Genomic DNA, 18,429 nt, shown 5'->3' with positions numbered 1-18,429 from the left:
TTGCTCTAGGAGCCCACTCCTCACACCATCTCGCCTTTCTCTGCTTTCCTCCAACGGCCCTCCTTTTCCTGTCTGCCTTCTTTGTCTGCTGCTGGGGACCAGCTAGGACCCTGGGGACCAGGGTCCCGCCATTAGTTCCCTCATACCCAGGCGCTAGGCCCACCCGAGGAGCAGAACCCTCATGGCGCGAAGGCGCTACGGGACGGGGGAAGAGGGCAGAGGAGTCAGTGTGCGACTGCGAGCTGGGCTGGTCTGAGCCCAGGGGCCGCGGGGGCCGCCACTTCAGCACCTCGGAGAGCGCTGGCGGGGCGGGGCCGGGGGCGGGGCGGGGGCGGAGCTCACGAGACTCTGGCGAGGGCCCGGGGGCGCGCGGCGGAGCTCGCGCCAGTCCCGAGAGCGGCGCGCGGTCCGGAGCCGCGCCCTGCCCTGCGCAGGTGCGCCCGCCGCGCCCGCCCGAGCCGTACCCCGCGGCGGCGGCGGTCCCTCGCCGAGCCCCCGCCTCCTTCCCCTCCGCCGCCGCCGCCTTAGCCGCCGCTGCCTCTGCGCCGCGCTCCGCCCGGATGGCCAGGGCTGTGCCGGAGAATGGCGGAGCGAGAGAGCGGCGGCCTGGGCGGGGGGGCCGCGTCCCCGCCTGCCGCCTCCCCGTTCCTGGGGCTGCACATCGCGTCGCCGCCCAATTTCAGGTGAGAGTCCCCGGCCGCTGCGCCCCGCCCTTCAGCCCAGCCTGATTTGCCCCGGCTTCCGCGTCCCCCGCCCCCCCCCCCAACGGACCCCAGCCCCCAACACACACACCCGATCCCGGGAACGAGAGGGCGGCATGGGGATGGGGTCTCTCCCCTGGACAGAGTCCCCAGAAACCCCCCTCAGCCTCAAGCCCAGGCTGATAGCCGCTGCATAGCCAGTGGTGCAGCTCCCTCCGCCATTCCACGTCCTAGGCTGGGAGATTCAGAGCTGGAATTGGAGGAGGGGGCGCGGAGGCCGCCTTCTCCCCCACTTTGGGACTGCGGCAGGGCCTGGGGTCTGGAATGAGATCCCAGAGGAGGCAGGCAGGCTAAGGCTTTGCTTATGCCCAGTCTGAAAGCTTCTGAATAGAGATGGGAGCAGACTGGGGTGCCTCGTGGGTCCCAGTTTCTCAGGGCAACTGACAGCCTTGGTGCTGGAAGGAGGAAGTCGGGGCCCCTCCCCCAGCCCTGTCTGGTTAGAGGGGCCTAATTCCCAGGACTGGTATGGTCAGGACCCTCTGTGGATTTGGGCAAGCATGGACCTGGTCAGGGGTGTGCAGGTGCAGAAGGCTCAAATTCAACCAGGAGACTGCCCGCCCAGCTCTGCTTGGGGAAGTCTGGTTTGGACAGCCCAGGAGTAGCCAAGGACATTGGGTGGAAGGTTTCCTGCTGGAGCAAGTACCCGGGACCACGCTCTGAGCTCCCCTTCACCCCTTTCTCTGCCCACTCTCTGGTATTGGGAGGTGGATTTTAGAGACATGGACAGTGGATGTTGTGGGGAAGGGATGGATATCCCTCCATTATAAACCTGGCCCCATTTGTAGAGGAGGAAGAGGAGGGTGTAACTGCTCCAGAGCCTAGGAGGAGGCCTACACATGCCCCATTGTTTCTCCATCTAAGGAGCTGGCGCCTTCCCCTCTCCTGGGCCCCTCACCCCAGCCAAGCCCCAGCTGGGCTCTGGCGCCAGCCCCTCTCTGACCAAGGGGTTGCTGGCTCCCTGGCCCTCAGGTGGGTAGGGACCCCTGGGGATCTCTAATGGCATCATCAGCGCTAGAAACCTCCCTGGAGGCCCTGAGCTGAGGAGTCAGGAGGACCAGAGGGAGGGGACCAGATGGAGGAGGCCAAGCGTGAGGGCTCCGGGGCTGGGGCCTTTGTGGTTGGTGCCTCCGAGTCATGAGGCTGAAGCCTGAGACCGGTTCCCCCTGGCATGATATGCGCTGCCAAGAGGCAAATACTGCCTGCCTACAGGAGGCCCTTCTGCAGTGGCACAGCATAGAGGAACCTGGGTTCAAATTTGAGCTCCACCACTTTCTAGCTAGCAAAGTGACCCGACAGTCCCATCTGTCAGGCGAGCTAATGAATATTGATTCCTTAGTGTGCATCAAGTCGGTGTTCAACAAGTGTCCGCCCTCCATGCTGGTGACCGCTTCTGTAGCTCGTGGCTGTTCAAAGCATTCCCAGTGCAGGTTCCTTTACCCCCACGGGCGTGGGTACCGGTCTGCCCATTTTGTAGATGACAAGATTGAGGCTCAGTAAGGCAGTGGCTTGCCTGAGGACCCCCAGTCAGAGTCTGGGGCCGTCTGTGTGTGTTCAGTGCACTCAGCCTCCAGGCCCTGTCTCTGGCCCAGAGGACTGCTTTGCCTTGCTCTACCTGCTTCCAGATCCCGTCCCTGGCTAGTGGGTTCTCATGGATGCTTTAGTGAGAGGAACTGATGAGGTGGGCGCCAGCCAGAGAGCATGCTCTGTCCGGGCCAGGTGGGCGAGAACAGCAGTGTGCCAAGGCTAAGGCGTGGGCTGGCCCTCCAGGACACCGTGGCCTGGCTGTGGAGACAAGGCCAGCTTCTGGGAATAATAAGGGCAGTGTTTCCAGCCCCACATGGCGTTCTCTGCCTGCTCCAGCAGCCCCCGCTGACCTTTCCCTTGTCCTGCCTCACAGAGCCCTGCGCCCAGCTCGGGTTAACCCTGGGTGGTTAAGGCTCTCCCACCGCTCTTTGGTGGGGCCGTGGATCCATCTGGCCTGGGTTTGCCGTCTGGCTCTGCCTTCCTACTTCCTACTTCTGCCCCAAGACAGGGCACTTCACCCCTGGAGCCCCTGTTTCTTGTCTACGATGCTAGCGTTGGCTCCCGCTCAGGATGGTCCCGGGACGGCACGTGTTGGCTGTTTTCAAGGGCTGTGGAGAGCTGTGTTCCTGCAAGGCTGCTGCTGTTAACTCTGTATGCCCCCAGCCCCACTGTCAGCTTCCAGAAGGCAGAAGAGCTGACACCTAAACTCGGGTCTACACAGTGCCCAGCCCAGAGTCGGTGCTCAGTAATGCCTCCCTGGGTGATGACGCAGATCAGGTGTGCACGGGCCTCCTGGAGCTCGGAGGGTAACAGACCGACTCTGCTATCAGAGGATAAGGACAGGGCGCGCTGGCCCCCGGGAGGCGCTCACTTTGCCCAGCGCCCCTCGAAGGGCTTTCTGCGCAAGAGCGTCTCATCCTCATCCTCCCCAGATCCGTGTAAACTGAGCATTGCCATTGTCCCCACTTTGCAGATAAAGAGACTGAGGCCTACAGAGGCTAGGTGAATGGCAGAGCTGGGATTCGGATGCAGGCGGTCTGACTCCAGAGGCACCCTGAAAAGAGAGCCCAGGACTAGTGGGGGAGAGTGCGTGCAGGGAGTGAGCACGCTGGGACACATGGAGGCTGGAGAGAGAGCACCTGTTTGTTGCTGGTTGGTTTCAATAGATGGGTGGGTTGTTTTTGGTTTTGTTTTTTGTTTTTTGCTTTGTTTTTTGTTTTTTTCCCTTCTGCTGATAGAAATGCTCCAGCCAGTTTCCTGTAGTTGTCGATGGGGAACCGGGGAAGGGATTTCACTTATTTGACGCGCCGCTGTTATGATTTGACTTCTTCTACAAGGAGCATGGGTTACTTCTGTAACTTACACAGTTAGAAAAGAGAATTTAAAATTCAAGTGATACATGTTCATTAGAAGGAAAACTCTAGAAAAGAGACTTTAGAAACATAGCTTTTGGCTACACTGAGCTGGGTGGGTGGGATAAAGGGGAGGGACGGTGGGACAGGCCATGGGGGAGGAGAGTTGCAGATGAGGGGACCCCAGAAATCAGCTCGTCCTGACCGCCCCCCCTTTTACTGAGGAGGAGACAGGAGAGGGTGAGAGTCATCCCCCAGAACACACAGCACGTGAGTGGCCAACCCCGGGCCCCCTGACTGGCCGGATGGTGTGGTTTCGACCTCCCCGTGCTGCCTTGTAGATGAGAGATGTGGCCCCCGAGAGGCACAGAGACCTCCTCATTTCTCTCTTCACTCAACAGCACGCACGTGGCTGTTCCTTCCCTTCACTCAACAAATATTTGCACTTTGGAGGGCTCCCTGGACAGAGGCTCCAGAGACAGTCATGGGCCTAACGTCATGCAGTCTGTATAGAGGGGAGACAGACGGACAGACAGACAAGGCCTTAGCAGACAAGGTGACGGTGACTGAGGTCCAGGGCCCAGGGGAGCCCAGGCCCGAGGTTCGGTGGCAAGCAGGAAAGGTTCAGCAGGAATGGCAGCATCGGCTCGCTGTCTTGGGAAGGTCCCGCCAGCCGCTAGGTAGAGTGGACGGGGAGGCAGGGAGACCCCTGGAGGCTGGTCATCCTGCGTGCGACAAGCAGGGGCAGGAGAGGACCTGAGGAGGACTTCGGGGGTGGGAGGGATTAGCCCCCTGGGTGAGGTATCTGGTTTTAGGGGTTGGGGAGGCTGGCGTCCAGGATGGTGCTGGAGATGGGTTGCGCTGGGGGAGAGGAGGAGCTTGGCAGGCAGGGAGGGGAACTTAGTAGGAGCCCTCCTGAGTCTGAGGTTGGTGACCACTGGGGTACCCAACTGGAGCATTCAGGCTAGGGGTTGGTCTGGGGCCTGGGGTCACTGGAGAGGATGGGGCTAGGGCCAGAGACCCTGGGAGGAGTCTCAGCTTAGAGAGGCTCCCCCCCACTCCAATGCCTCAAAGAGAACATTGCTACCCGGCGGGGGGGGCAGCAGAGCGCAGGGCGATGGGAGAGAACGGGTGGCCAGGCTGGTTCCAGCAGCCACGTTTTGGCAGGGGGAGGGGTTCCGGAAATGCCATTGCTGCTGGAGCCACCCTCCCCCACCCCCCAGCCCTGGGTGCCCGGCTCCTAGCGAACCCCCAATCTGGGGCCAGAGTGTTGACTTGGCTCACTTGCCACGACGTGGCCACGCAGGGTCTGTGCCCCTCACCTCTTTGATGTCCAGATCCTTGAAGTCGGTTTCTGGATTCTTGGCTTGGGGCCCCCATGGATCCTACAAAATGGGGTCACTGCCACCATCCCCACTTAGGTGGGGACCCAGAAAGTTGAGTTGGAAGGGCAACCGACTTAGGGAGTTTTAAGGGGAAAAATCTAGAAAGACCTGTGGTTCACTCAGTCTGCATTTATTAAGTAGCTCCCAGGCACTGCCTTGTTGATCAAGACAGACATGGTGCTGCCTCTGAGGGGAGCCCCCCACTGGGGGCAGAACCCAGAGGTGCAGTCACAGCGATCCAGGAACCCAGCAAGTGGACCTAAGAGAGCGAGTAGCAGGGCCGTGTGCCAGGTCAGGGAAATCAGGGAAGGCTTTGAGGGAGCCGGTGGGGCAGGAGGGGGGAGGTCAGCAGGGCGGGGTGGGGGGGTGGTGATGACACCCGAGATTGGGGGAGGTCCTCCTGAGCCTTCAGGCCACAGGGAATTTGGACCCCTTTCCCTAAGGGCCAGGAGAAGCTTCTAAGGGACTCTGAACTGGGGCCGGTGACCAGACCAGATTTGCATGTCAGATGTTGCCTTTGGTGGCCGGGTGGAGAATGGCCTGTAGGGGAGCCAGCGGGCAGTGGGGAACCTGCCTCTCTGCGAGGGCACCGGGGGCCAGCTGTCTGTTCAGCGCTCACGGGCGGCAGAGGGACAAGCTGGACACTTGAACCACAGAGCTCTCAGCCGTGAGAGAGGCCCATGGGGCACCATGGCCAGGACACAAGGTCGCTCAGCTGGCAGACTTACCTGGCTTCCAGAGAGCCAGGACCGGAGACACAGGAATGGCTTCTGGACCGCCAAATGCCTGGCTCAGGGTTGGCCTGCTCAGCTAAAGCCTCAGCACATTGCCACTGAACCCCTCCGCGGCCTGCTCTCCTAAACCAGCCCACTCCTGGGAGGAGGAATTGGTGAGGGCTAGGCTGCCACTGGGGACCGAGGATGCCAGGGAGGCGGGACGGCCCGTGGAAGGGAAATGGGCACGTAATAAACATCAGAGCACAAAGGCATGTTTGTTCATTTGGGAGGGCTCATCGCAGGAGGGGGTGGGGAGCACGGGGCGGGGGGGGCGGGGGACGGCATGTTCAGAACGCAGCAAGGAGGCTGCTCGGCCAGGAGAGAGGACTGGGGCGTGCTGGAGTAAGAGGTAGGGTTCGTGCAGGAAGAGGGGGCCTCGAACAGAAACAGACTCCAGAGGTCCGGGAGGTCCCGGGAGAGCAAACTCATGACGCAGAGCCACCAAATGTCAACCTGGATGGGACCTTGGGAGGCGTCTCACCCGGACGGGCAAGCCGGTCTGACTGATGGACGGGCTGCCTCCGAGGCCTCCAGGCTGGGAGGTGAGGGAGCCGTCCTCACGAGGTCGTGTGATTCGGCTGGAGGAGAACCCCTGGTGCTCGGGGCTCCAGTTTCCAGGGGAAAGGGGGACACCCTCCCATCCGCCCTCCCCCCAGCTTTTCCTTCTTCTTCCCTTCCTCTCCACAGTTGCCTTCCTTGAGCTCGGAGGGCCCAAGGGTCTGTCCAGCTTTTCCTCCACGAAGGACCCAGAACATCTGGGGCCTACGAAGCGGGAGCTAAGGGCAGGGACAGTGCAGGTGGGGGGTGACTTGCAATGGAGACTGCCTGACCAGTCCCTCCCCTTGTCCCTTGGTCGTGACCCCCTCACAGCACTCCGGCTTGCCGCTGCTCCGCTCTGTGAACCCCCAGTAGCGCCCTTGGGGGGCAGGTATAAATAGCCTCACGGCACCTTCTGTCAGGGCTCCTCATCTGGAAAACAGGCTGAGTCAGACCCTCTCCCTGGGTGGTGGAGAGGATTGACAGAGACACAGAGCGTGAGGGGGCTTTGGTGTGCAGGGTCCAGCTGCTCAGACGGTGGTGCGGCTAGTCCTGCTAAGTGAGGGCGTCCGCATCTGGTCCCGCGTGTCCTGTCCCCAAGCCTGCCACGGTGACCGCTCTGCCATCCTGCCTCACGTAGGAGAAAAAATTCAGATAAGAAACTCCCTTCACCTTCCCCACTGGAGCGAGAACCCGGCACGGGCTTTCAAGCCCCGCGCTCCCCCCCACCGCCCCGTTCACCTCCGTGCCCTTCATTGCAAGAGGCCACAGCTGTCCCCGCCTGCCCCCAGACCTGCCGTCTCAGGCCGTGGGTGTGCAGAGATGAGCCAAGAAGTTTCCCCCGCAGGCATGCCCTGAACGCTTGGGTTGGGGAGGAGCACGCGGATGCTGAGGATGTCCCTTGGCAAACACCTGCCAGGCGTGTACCGAGAGCCTGGTGTGTGCAAGACGGCCTCCCCAGCTCTGGCCTCCAGGAACATGCAGTCCAGCTGGAGCTGGGCGAGCGGGGGCCTGCCTGCCTCCCCTGCTGGCTAGGAGGGTGGGCGACGTGAGCTCCATCCGCCTTTGGGGCAGCCCGGTGGGGTGTCTGATGGAGGCCTGGCTCTGTCTGTCCCCCACACTGCCTTGCATCCATGTAGATGGTGACACCAGCTACAAGTGAGGGAATGCCCCAGGGACCGGCGAGCATTGCCAGGAGGGCTGTAAGGCACGGCACACCGGGCTAGGAGGGCTTCCTGGAGGAGTGGGCTTAACCAAGCCTTCTTCCAGCAGGCACAGGTTGAAAAGCCTGCCAGGGGCTCCATCTGAGCCCTGGACTAGACCCCGGGGAGGCAGGCGTGGGAGGCGTGGGCAGTCACACCCAGAGCTGGAGACCTTGAATGCCAAACCAAGGAGTCTGCCACTAGCAGGGAACCTTTAGGGGGTTTTGAGTGGGGCAGAAGGGTGGTGTTTCTGGCAGCTTTGCGGGGTGGTGAATGGGGTGGAGTTCTTCCAGCATGGGGGCACTGAGGGGAGCAGGTTGGTGTTTGCGGGGCGGGTGGGTGGGGGTCTGGGGCTGCAGAGACAGGAGCTGAGCCGGGACCCAGCAGGGAAGAGAAGGAGAGAGGTGTGCAGGGATTCCTGGCAGAGCAAGGGGCACCCGAGGGCACCTCTGGATCAGATGCCCAGTGGCCCTGCAGCTCCCTGATGCTGGCAGAGTTCCAGGAGGGCCTTCTCTGTGACTGTCCCAGCAGCGGGGGTGTGCTGACCACTTACTTAGTGCCAGCCACTGGCTTCTCATCTCCGGGCCCGAGATGGTGGGCCGTGCTGGCCAGATGGTAGGGCTGCTCTGGTTTCTGGGCCAGCCCAGCCCCTCCACAGCCTCCCCCAACTTCCATACCACACCCTCCCCAGCCCTGAGAGCCTACCAGCCTTGGGCTCGTCTGTCCAGCTCCCTCGTCCTGCTCAGAATCCCTCTCTGCTCTTCCCTCCAGCTTCTGTGGGCGGCACTCCGCAGTGACAGAAAGCTCTTTCCCTTCCGGCCCTGCCCCAAGGGGTCCATACCCGGGTCCAGACCCGAGGGGTCGGCCCTTAGCCCTGGCTGTGGAGCCCCCTGAGCCCATAGGCACGTCCTGGGTGCTGAAGGATGAAACTCTGGGGGATGCCAGGGTTCTGTCCCACATCCAGCTTGTCCGTGGAGGCAACCCAGACCCTCCTCGGTCACCTGCCACTGTGTGGATGCCGCCTGGGCCCACAGAAGCCTCCCTGAGGGGGTGTGAGGGCTGAGCACATTGCCGTGTGGATGGGGGCATCCGTTCGTGGAGAATTGCAGAAGCCCCCATCTTACCACCAGGCGCCCGGAATGTGGCGCTGGCCCTTTAAAGCAGATCAGGGCTGGATTTTGGGGGGAGACATCCCAGATTTCTGCCATCTGCCCAAGAGCTTGGGCCAGGGAGAAGGGCCACCGCAGCCCCTGACAGGGGCATTAGAAGGGCAGGTGGAGCCGGTGGCATCGATCGGATCACAGTAACCCGATCCTGAGGGGGAGGTGGCAGCCACGGGGCGGCTTCAGCACCACTGCTGGCCTGGCTGGGAAGGCAGCGGCCGGCAGCGGAGGACTGGGCTGGGAAGCGCTGGGGCCGGGGCCCGGGTCGGCAGCCACTGCCTCTTCTGCTGGCACATCTATTTTTAATGAGCTCCCCGGGCTTCTGCAGCGGGCAGGACGCAGACAGGGAGGCCCAGGCAGTGGAGGCCCGAGGTCCCAGCCCTGCCGTGAGCCCTGGCCTCCCAACCTTTCTGGGCATGAGAGGGTGGCCCTGGGGCCCTGCAGCCCCCCAGCCGGGCAGGGCTCTCCATGAAGCTGGTGCTGAAGATGGATTCGAGCCCAGACAATGACAGCTGGTTGGAGGATCAGTGGGAGCGCTGGTAGGGGGTACAGGGATTGGTGTTGGGCGGGGGGGGGGCATTTGGGGGGGCACCTCCATGGAGCTCTGGGTCTCTGTTTGGTCTGACTAAGAGGCAGGGGGTGTGGGCCTCCTAGGTCCCCCTGGGGGCTGGACCACCACCTCTCCCCGGTGACCTTGGACTCCTGGGTGTCCCTTGCTCTGTGCCTCAATCTCCTGATCTTATTTGAGAGAAAAGGCTCAGAGTTGGCCCCAACTTCCCCCAGCAGAATTCTCCCAAACATCCCACCCACACCAAACCAGGTGGAGTGCCCGGGGCTGGTGGTGAGTCAGGTCTAGGGGACAAGCAGACAGTCGCTGCGGTGGGGTGGGGGCATACAGCGGGCCTGGGGGACAGGGGAAGAGGGTTCTAGCACAGCCAGAGTCGTGGTGGTGACGTTCTTTGGTTTGTCCCCTGAGCGCACAACCCCTCTAGCCCCAACCCCAGGCCTCCCTTACCCCTCTGCTGCCTTCTGTTTAGGGTCTGTGCGCTGGGCAAGCGATTGTGTGGTTGGAGAGATGGAATGGAGAACCCAGAATGGGGGGTGTAACCTCTCCTGGGATAGGCAGCAACTCGCCACGTTGACACCAGATTTCCCTTCACTTGCTCCCAGGGCTCAAGAGGCGTTGGTCTTCCTGGGCTGGGGGCACGGAGCACTCTCCTGAGGCTGGGGAGGGGCCTCTGCCAGCTCCTCGGTTTTTGTCACTGCAGGGGTTGCACCGGGAACCCCCCTACTCCAGGCATCCCTTGGAGTCGCTTCTCAACTCTGCGTCCTCCATGGGTGAACTGGCCTCGGCACCTGCCTTGACCCCAGGAGGCATTTCTCTGGCAGAGCCTAGGCTCTGACCAGCTGGGCCTTCTAGGCACCGCCTCCTGGTTGGCAATAGAGCGGACAGCTCCCAGCTGGGAGGAGTGGGAGGAACCTGGACCTCCCTTTCCCTGCCTGTTACCCCCAGCCTCGGCGCAGGTGGACACCAAGTCCCATGCTCTGGGGGCTGTGATCTGCCTTCGAGGGGCCATCCCTTGGAAGAGGTACTAGGAAGACTTCGGTGGGCTACGTAGTGCCCCTGGGTTGGTAACTTCGACTTCCTGTGCTCACCAGGCTCACCCATGACATCAGCTTGGAGGAGTTTGAGGATGAAGACCTCTCAGAGATCACCGAGGAGTGTGGCATCAGCCTGCAGTGCAAAGATACTCTGTCCTTGCGGGTAAGAGTGGGCTCTCGGGAGCCCCGGGGGTGGGGGGGTCGGCGGGGACAGGGTGGGTCGGGACAGGAGAGACGGCATCCCCGTATCTCTATACAGCATCCTCAGAAAATGAAATGACGTCCAAAAAACACATCCAGTTTAGTGTTTGACACATCTTGGGGTGCTCAAGCAGGACTTTTTGGTTGTTTTTGCCAGGGGGGCTAAAGCAAGAGGCAGCTCCCTCAACTGCCCACCAGGAGGGAGAGGGCAGGTCGCCTTCAGATGTAGGGTTAAAGGAAGGATCAGGCCTACTCTAAACCCTTTCCTGGGCGGCCTTGGCAGAGGGCCTGAGGCAGAGCAAGGGTGGAGTCCAGGGGAATCCGCAGTGCTCCGGGGCTGGAAGAAAAGAGCCAAGGCGCTCCCTCAGCTGCCACTGCACCAACCCATGCCACATAGCCCCACACACCCTCCCTGGCCCGCTGTTCCGAGGGCCCCTCTAGAGGGTTAATCCAGCATTGCTGCTGCTTCTGGCCTCCTGGCTTTGTCATGTAGGACAGATAGCTCTCTCCATTCCCTAAGTTCTGAATCCTGCCAGGAGGTCCTCAGCATCTGGGGAGCTTAGGTCAGACAGGGATACCCCTGTGTCTTTTCAGAACAGGAACAAGGGGCCACTGGCCAGGACATGGGAGGCAAAGCATGGGACTAGGTTGCAGAACCCAGAGCTTCTGGCAGTCTCCAGCAGGGGGTGGGTGACCACCCTGGTGGCATTAGGAGAATGGTTATAAAGGAGGGCTGCTGCGTGAGCTGGGGTGGGGGGTCAGCCTCCGGGTGACCTCCTGCCTGTCACAGAGATTCTGTAAGCTCTGCCAGGCAAGAGGAAACCAAGGGGTGAGGATGACCCTGCAGTACCCCATGCCCTAACCCTCCCCGCTCTGGTTAGGCCAGCCAGGGCGGGAATGGTCACAGGGCCCTGACGTAGCTTCTCTAAGGTCACACACCTGTTCCGGAATTCCACACCACCCTTTCACCCAACACACAGCAGCACAGTTTTAGAGAGGGTGGTCCCTGTGACAGCCAGGGCCCTGAGGCAGTACTAGCTGGAGGTGTACCTTGTGGGGCCTTAGACAAGCTCTGGGGGACTCTCACACCCTGTTGCCCAGGAGTCTTCACCTCCCTGGGAAGCTGGGAGGCAGTTAACTGGGGAGGGAATCCGAGGGTCAGGGGATCTGTCCAGGGTGCCCAGGAGTTAGCGGCAGAGCTGAAACTCCGGGTGCCGAGGTTTAGGATGGCCTGAGGGAACACCCCAGGTTGGGGGGGTCTTCAGATTGTGGACAGGTGCCACGTCCAGGTGCCCCCATTCGCCCCTCCCCCCGCACCCCTCCTCCCCTGTTCACCCTGCGGCCCTCCCACCACCCTCCGCCTGGCTGAGGCTGTTTTCCCAGTTTTCCTCACTTCCTCCTTCAAGTACTAACCTCCCCCCTCCATCCCTTGTGGGGCCGCGAACTCCTTGGCGACCCCGCGTCCCCATAGCAACATCGGTGACCTCACTCTGGGCTCGGCTTACAACCCCGGTGAGGTCACTGGACGTTGCCAAGGGAACGGGAGGGTTTAGAGAGTCAGGAAGGCGGGCACCGTGGGGAGGGGGCGGTGTGGACCGCCAAAGGCGCCGACTAGATTGGGGAGCAGTCGGTCTCGCGCATCTTCGCTGGGGGCGGGAGGGCGCGGCCCCCTGTCGCCGGGCCCCTTGCCTCTCTCCCGTGCTCTCCCCCTTTGCGGCCGCATAATGGACTCGCCCGGGCGGGGGGCGGTGCGCGGCGGCGGGAGCCCCGCCCCGGCCTCGGCCCCGCCCCGGCCCCGCCCCCTGACGCCCCTCCGTCCGCGCCGCGCAGCCCCCGCGCGCTGGGCTGCTGTCTGCGGGCGGCGGCAGCGCGGGGAGCCGACTTCAGGCCGAGATGCTGCAGATGGACCTGATCGACGCGGCGGGGGACACTCCCGGCGCCGAGGACGACGACGACGACGAGGAGGAGCGCGCGGCGCGGCGGCCGGGAGCGGGGCCGCCGGAGGCCGAGCCCCGCCAGGAACCGGCGCCCCGCGGCCAGGGCCAGGGCGGCGGGGACACTTACCGACCCAAGCGGCCCACCACGCTCAACCTCTTCCCGCAGGTGCCGCGGTCTCAGGTGAGGCGCGAGTGGCGTGGGGCGGGGCTGAAGGGGCGGCGCCCGGAGGCCGGGCACGCGAGGCGTGGGGGGCGCCGGGCAGCTCGCTGCCCACCCCTGGCCCGGGCGGGAGGAGCGAGGAGGGGCAGTGTCAAAGGGACCTGAGGGCCAGGGCAGGGAGAAGTCGGTCTGGTGCGACTTCCCAAGGGGACCGGCCCAGGGGAGGTGGCGGGGGGGGGGGGCGGCTAGTGGAATCTGCCTTCAGAGAGAGGGACCAGATCGGGCCAACAGGATTTGAGCTTTGAGTTTGCAAGAGTGAAGGGACCGAGAGGGACGGTGGAAGGATCTGGGTAAGGAGAGCAGTGGGGACTTAAGGAGGACAGAACAGAGCTTTGAGGGCTAGTTGCAGGGGTTTGGAGCTTGGGACCTAAGGCTGGGGCAGGGTTTCCCCTTTAGGGTGTGGGGATCCTGGAGAAGGGCAGAAGCAGGCCAGGAGAAAAGAGGGTCTAAAGTGGTCGTTGCAGGAGGAAGGTCATGGGAAATTGTGAAGAGGTGGGGATGGGGAGCTCAGAGGCAGCAGGCAGGTGGAAATATGGGCAGCTGGGAATTCCCAGAAGGCAGGGAAGAGGCATGGGAGGCGGAGCTGCTTGGCTGAGTTGGGGGCCCAGGGCCCCTGGGCTGCTGGATGGCCGGATGCCAAGGAGGGTTGAATGGGGTGGAGGAGAGCCTACTGTGGCCCTTTGTCTTCCAGGCCCAGTCAGGAGAGGTACAGAAGAGGGGCTCAGGGAGCTGGGGCTGTTGGAGGGTGCAGGGCCTGCAGGCAAAGGACTGGTGCCTTTCCCAGAATCGTCTGGGGTGGATTTTGGCAGCCAAACTCCTGTGAGGGCCTATGAGAGTGTTCCCAGGGGAGGGGACCTGAATAGTTTGTGGGGAGCCTTGTTTGCAGGCATGGCGGAGAGGGGTCCCAGGGCACCAGCCCAAGAGATCCAAGGAGGAAGGCAGGCTGCTGACAACTATATCTGTCATTCTTCAGTCATGTGCTCCCGCAGGGGTGGGAGAGCCATGCTATTGATTCATCATTTGGGTGATTCATCCCGGTCCCCCAGGCCGGCAGCTGAGGGACCCTTCCTCATCCATTTTTCAACTTCTCCTAGAATGTCTCTGCCCCCTAGGCCATAGCGCTCCAGGACTTGGCTGGCAGTGAGCATCTACCGTGTAAAGCCTCTGTGTCCGGTACCAGGGGTCCGGCTGTCTCCCCAGATGGCTCTTGCTTCTCCCCCACTTCTCTCCCATTCACCACCACACATCCTGGTCATCACCGCCTTTGAGGAGGCTGATAAGAGCACCTCCCCAAGGGTTGGCCAGCTTCCCTGAGTCAGGATGGAGAGCCATCTAGAGCCAATAGGTCAGGCTGGGAGGGCTGTGACATGCCGCCCCTCCTGCCTATCCGAGGAGGGTTGGGGGTGAGGCCCTGTTTTGGGGTGGGGGGCATGCAGTAAATGGCCGAGGGATGGCCTGATGGGGGCAGGGCCAGGGCCTCCCTGTGCCGGGTACTGTTGACGCCTTCTGTCACAAGGGCCTTTTGTTTTCTGCACAGGACACATTGAATAATAATTCTCTGGGCAAGAAGCACAGTTGGCAGGATCGGGTGTCTCGGTCATCCTCACCCCTGAAGACTGGTAAGTCAGGACCGTTTCCCTTATCTGGCTCTATACCTGCCTCAGTTTCCTCAGCAGAGAGCAACCCTGGCAGCCTCCATCTTGCCGAGTTGAGGTAAACTGCTCGTCCCACAGCCTGGAGCAGGCCCATCTGAAGTCAGCTGGGGCGGGAGGGAGAGCACTGGTCCCAGAGCCCCCCGGGGCCCAGGAGCCTTCGCCTGGGTTTCTGTGTCCCACATGCTGAGTGGAGAGGGCAGGTGGCCTGGGAGGCAGGGGCGAGGCCACCCGCCTTGAGCAGTGACCTGCCTGCCCTCCAGGGGAGCAGACGCCGCCACATGAGCACATCTGCCTGAGCGATGAGCTGCCACCCCCGAGCAGCCCCACGGCCACCAAGGACCGAGGCACCTCCACTGACAGCCCTTGCCGCCGCAGCACCGCCACGCAGATGGCCCCCCCCGGCGGCCCCACCGCTGCCCCACCGAGCAGCCGGGGCCACTCCCATCGAGACCGCATCCACTACCAGGCCGACGTGCGGCTAGAGGCCACCGAGGAGATCTACCTGACGCCGGTGCAGAGGCCGCCGGACCCCCCGGAGCCCAGTTCTGCCTTCCTGCCCCCGGCAGAAAGCCGGATGTCTGTCAGCTCCGATCCAGACCCTGCCACCTACCCCTCTGCGGCGGGCCGGCCGCACCCCTCCATCAGCGAGGAGGACGAGGGCTTCGACTGCTTGTCGTCCCCGGAGCGGCCTGAGCTGCAGGGTGGAGGCTGGCGGGGCAGCCTCGGGGAGCCGCCGCCGCCCCCAAGGGCCTCACTGAGCTCGGACACCAGCGCGCTGTCCTACGACTCGGTCAAGTACACATTGGTGGTGGACGAGCACGCGCAGCTGGAGCTGGTGAGCCTGCGGCCGTGCTTCGGGGACTACAGCGACGAGAGCGACTCAGCCACCGTCTACGACAACTGCGCCTCCGCCTCCTCGCCCTATGAGTCGGCCATCGGGGAGGAATACGAGGAGGCCCCCCGGCCGCGGCCCCCCGCCTGCCTCTCCGAGGACTCCACGCCTGACGAGCCCGACGTCCACTTCTCTAAGAAGTTCCTGAACGTCTTCATGAGCGGCCGCTCGCGCTCCTCCAGTGAGTCTACGGCCGGCGTGCTGGGGCAGCTGGGAGGGAGAGGGCGCCGAATTGAGGCTGCTCCCGGAAGGTGGCCCTGCCCATCCGCTTCAATGTGTCAGGACTGAGAGCTTGCTGCCTGCCCCACCCCCCCCCAAGCGGAGTGGGTCCATTCTCCAGCTGGGCCCCTCGCTTCCAGGTGCCGAGTCCTTCGGACTCTTCTCCTGTGTCATCAACGGGGAGGAGCAGGAGCAGACGCACCGGGCCATATTCAGGTAAGAACTGCATGGCTGGGCCAGCCAGGCAACTGTGGGGCCACCCCCTCCCTGCCTCTGCCCTCACAATGTGGCCTAGACCCAGCCTTCACGCTGGCACTTGTCCCTCTGCCAGCCCCAGGGGTACAGGGCACACCCTGGCGGGACTCCGGGTGGATGGGGTCAGGCCATGTGACCTGTGATGCGCCACCAGGGCCCAGGACCGAGCAGCCCATCTGGCAGGGCAGGGGTGGGGGTCCGGCAGAGATGCTGCCCAACCCCGCACAAGGCATAGCCCTCCCTGCCCCCCACAGGGAAGCACTCACTTCCTGTTACCTCTGTGTTTTCCGAGTGGCTCTGGGCACTTCCTCCCTGAGCCCCGGAGTTCCTGGATGGCAGGGGCTCGTCTGCGTGATCTTGAACTTCCCCAGGAACTAGCATGATCCCAGGCCCAGGATACTCTGTGGAGGTTTATTGAACTGGTGCCGCTTTGGCAGCAGCCTGCCCCCCAGAGAGAGGGGGAGCCGAAGATGGCCCAGCTGGGGAGGCCCCAGTGGTGAATTCCTCCCATGGCCTTGCGGGGGACAGGTTTGTGCCTCGACACGAGGACGAGCTGGAGCTGGAGGTGGACGACCCCTTGCTGGTGGAGCTGCAGGCCGAGGACTACTGGTATGAGGCCTACAACATGCGCACGGGCGCCCGGGGCATCTTCCCTGCCTACTACGCCATCGAGGTCACCAAGGAGCCCGAGCACATGGCAGGTAGCGTCTTTTCCCCTCCTTGGCGCCACTGGGCCCCACCTTTGCCCAGACGTGCTGCCAGGTGACTCTAAAGCCGCAGGGAGGGCCCTCACAGAGGGGACGACATTAGGTCCAATTCCCTCGGAGAGAAGGGAGGCTTGGCCAAGTTGGGACATCTGTGGATGGCGGGCCCCTCTGCTGCCCCTCCACGCCTCGCTTCGTGCTTGTTTTCCAGCCCTGACCAAAAACAGCGACTGGGTGGACCAGTTCCGGGTGAAGTTCCTGGGCTCCGTCCAGGTTCCCTACCACAAGGGCAATGACGTGCTCTGTGCTGCTATGCAAAAGGTACCTGGTCCCCGCCCCCCACCTGGGCCCCCTCCTCTCCTGGGGAGACAGACACCCAGTGCCTGATTCCCGTCCCTCACCCACAGATCGCCACCACCCGCCGGCTCACCGTGCACTTTAACCCGCCGTCCAGCTGCGTCCTGGAGATCAGCGTGCGGGGCGTGAAGATCGGCGTCAAGGCTGATGATTCCCAGGAGGCCAAGGTGACCGCCTCTGCCCCCCGGCCCCCCACCAGATCTCCCACCTGTGGCCCCTGCGGGCTGATGACACCCTGCCTCTCATCTCCCTCCTGTAGGGGAATAAATGTAGCCACTTTTTCCAGTTAAAAAACATCTCTTTCTGTGGATACCATCCAAAGAACAACAAGTAAGTGGGAGGGACACCATGAGGTGTGCGGGGGCGGCCTGGGGCCGTTACGGTTGGGTGTGGGTCTGCGAGTGTGTCTGGGGGGTCTGCGCCCGTCCCGCTCTCAGACAGATGGCTGTCCTCCCGCAGGTACTTTGGGTTCATCACCAAGCACCCAGCTGACCACCGGTTTGCCTGCCATGTCTTTGTGTCCGAGGAATCCACCAAAGCCCTGGCAGAGTCCGTGGGGTACGGCCCTGTGTGTGTGTGTGTGTCTGTGTCTGTGTCTGTGTCTCCTGCCGCGCGTCCGGCCCCAGAGCGAGCCCCGGGCCCCCGGGCCTCATGGCTTCGAGCCCAGGCAGGGTGGTCCTGAGGACTAGCTCCCCGCCGGGTCAGGCCCTTCCTTCGGCGGCCATCTGACCCAGGAAGGGCAACATGCAGAGAGCAGAGCCGAGCCCCTCCATCTGGGGGAGCCCCAGCCCTGCCCAGGGAGCCCTAGGCACCAGGTGAAAAACCAGGGGTGGACGTGGTATTCTCCCCGTCACCTGTGTGTCTGCCTGCCTTCTAGGAGAGCGTTCCAGCAGTTCTACAAGCAGTTTGTGGAGTACACCTGCCCCACGGAAGACATCTACCTGGAGTAGCCGCGTGGCCCCGCTCTCTCCATCCCCGGGGCCCGTGGGCCACGCCGGAACAGTTGGCTGCCGACAGGACGCAACATGCTAGCAGAGGGGCGCCCGTCACCCCCCGAAGATGGGGAAGTCGGGGCCTCTGGCCGAGGGTGGGGGAGGGCGGGGTTCGGGGAGAGGCAAATGCAGTTTATTGTAATATATGGGACTAGATTCATCTATGGAGGACAAAGGCTGCCCAGGGATTGGGAGGGGGCGGGCCGGGGCGGGTGGGAATTGGCGTCAGGCCTCTGGCCGGGAAGGATGCCCATCGTAGGAGCGGAGGGCTCTGGCCCATCCTGGGCATCGCTTCCCCTGCCAGGGCCTCTGGCTCTCAGGCTGTGGCTCCTGCTTTGAAAAAGCCCATGCCACTTGCCAGCGTCCCCTCCACCCCGTCCCCAACTCCTAACCCCAACTGAAGGCCCTGAGCTCACGCTGAGCCCAGCCACCTCCCAAGGACTTCGCAGCAGGTGGGGGGTGCAGTCCCGGCTCTGTCACCTGGGTGGCCGTCACACTGGCCCCTGGCATGTGTGGGGCCTCACCAGGGAAGGAGAGCGCTGTGGCAGGGCCCCATCCCGGCAGGAAAAGGCGGCTCCCGGATTGGCCCGGGCCAGCCAGGGCCTCTTGGCTGCTTTGGCTGTAGCCCCAGCTTGGTCCTGTCATCCTGGCCACAACTATTAAAGTGCCATTTCCTGTCTGGACTGCAGTGGCTG

General features: G+C 63.0%; 1 protein-coding gene across 2 annotated transcripts; it reads left to right on the top strand.

Moving 5' to 3' along the window:
* The first annotated feature begins 455 nt into the window (after positions 1 to 455).
* MAPK8IP1 (mitogen-activated protein kinase 8 interacting protein 1) lies at positions 456 to 18,413 on the top strand. Of its 2 annotated transcripts, none has more exons than XM_046017395.1 (12): positions 456 to 683; positions 10,360 to 10,465; positions 12,334 to 12,621; positions 14,198 to 14,279; positions 14,576 to 15,388; positions 15,567 to 15,642; positions 16,210 to 16,382; positions 16,597 to 16,706; positions 16,793 to 16,909; positions 17,002 to 17,072; positions 17,202 to 17,300; positions 17,620 to 18,413. In XM_046017395.1, exons 1-12 carry the CDS (start codon positions 583 to 585, stop codon positions 17,690 to 17,692), a joined length of 2,109 nt encoding a protein of 702 aa, XP_045873351.1. In that variant the 5' UTR covers positions 456 to 582; the 3' UTR covers positions 17,693 to 18,413. The 2 variants fall into 2 exon arrangements, with proteins under 2 accessions (XP_045873351.1, XP_045873352.1); XM_046017396.1 differs by lacking the exon at positions 456 to 683 and adding an exon at positions 8,799 to 9,239.
* Positions 18,414 to 18,429: the final 16 nt, after the last annotated feature.

This window comes from Meles meles, chromosome 8 (genome assembly GCF_922984935.1).
Source record: "Meles meles chromosome 8, mMelMel3.1 paternal haplotype, whole genome shotgun sequence".
Lineage (NCBI taxonomy): Eukaryota > Metazoa > Chordata > Mammalia > Carnivora > Mustelidae > Meles > Meles meles.
This window is presented reverse-complemented; position numbering and strand designations above follow the sequence as displayed.

Coding starts and splice junctions, on each gene's coding strand:
- MAPK8IP1 (XM_046017395.1), top strand. CDS start 583: ATGGCGGAGCGAGAGAGCGGCGGCCTGGGCGGGGGGGCCGCGTCCCCG. Junction 15,643..16,209: donor ACGCACCGGGCCATATTCAG/GTAAGAACTGCA, acceptor TGCGGGGGACAG/GTTTGTGCCTCGACACGAGG. Junction 16,910..17,001: donor ATGATTCCCAGGAGGCCAAG/GTGACCGCCTCT, acceptor TCCCTCCTGTAG/GGGAATAAATGTAGCCACTT.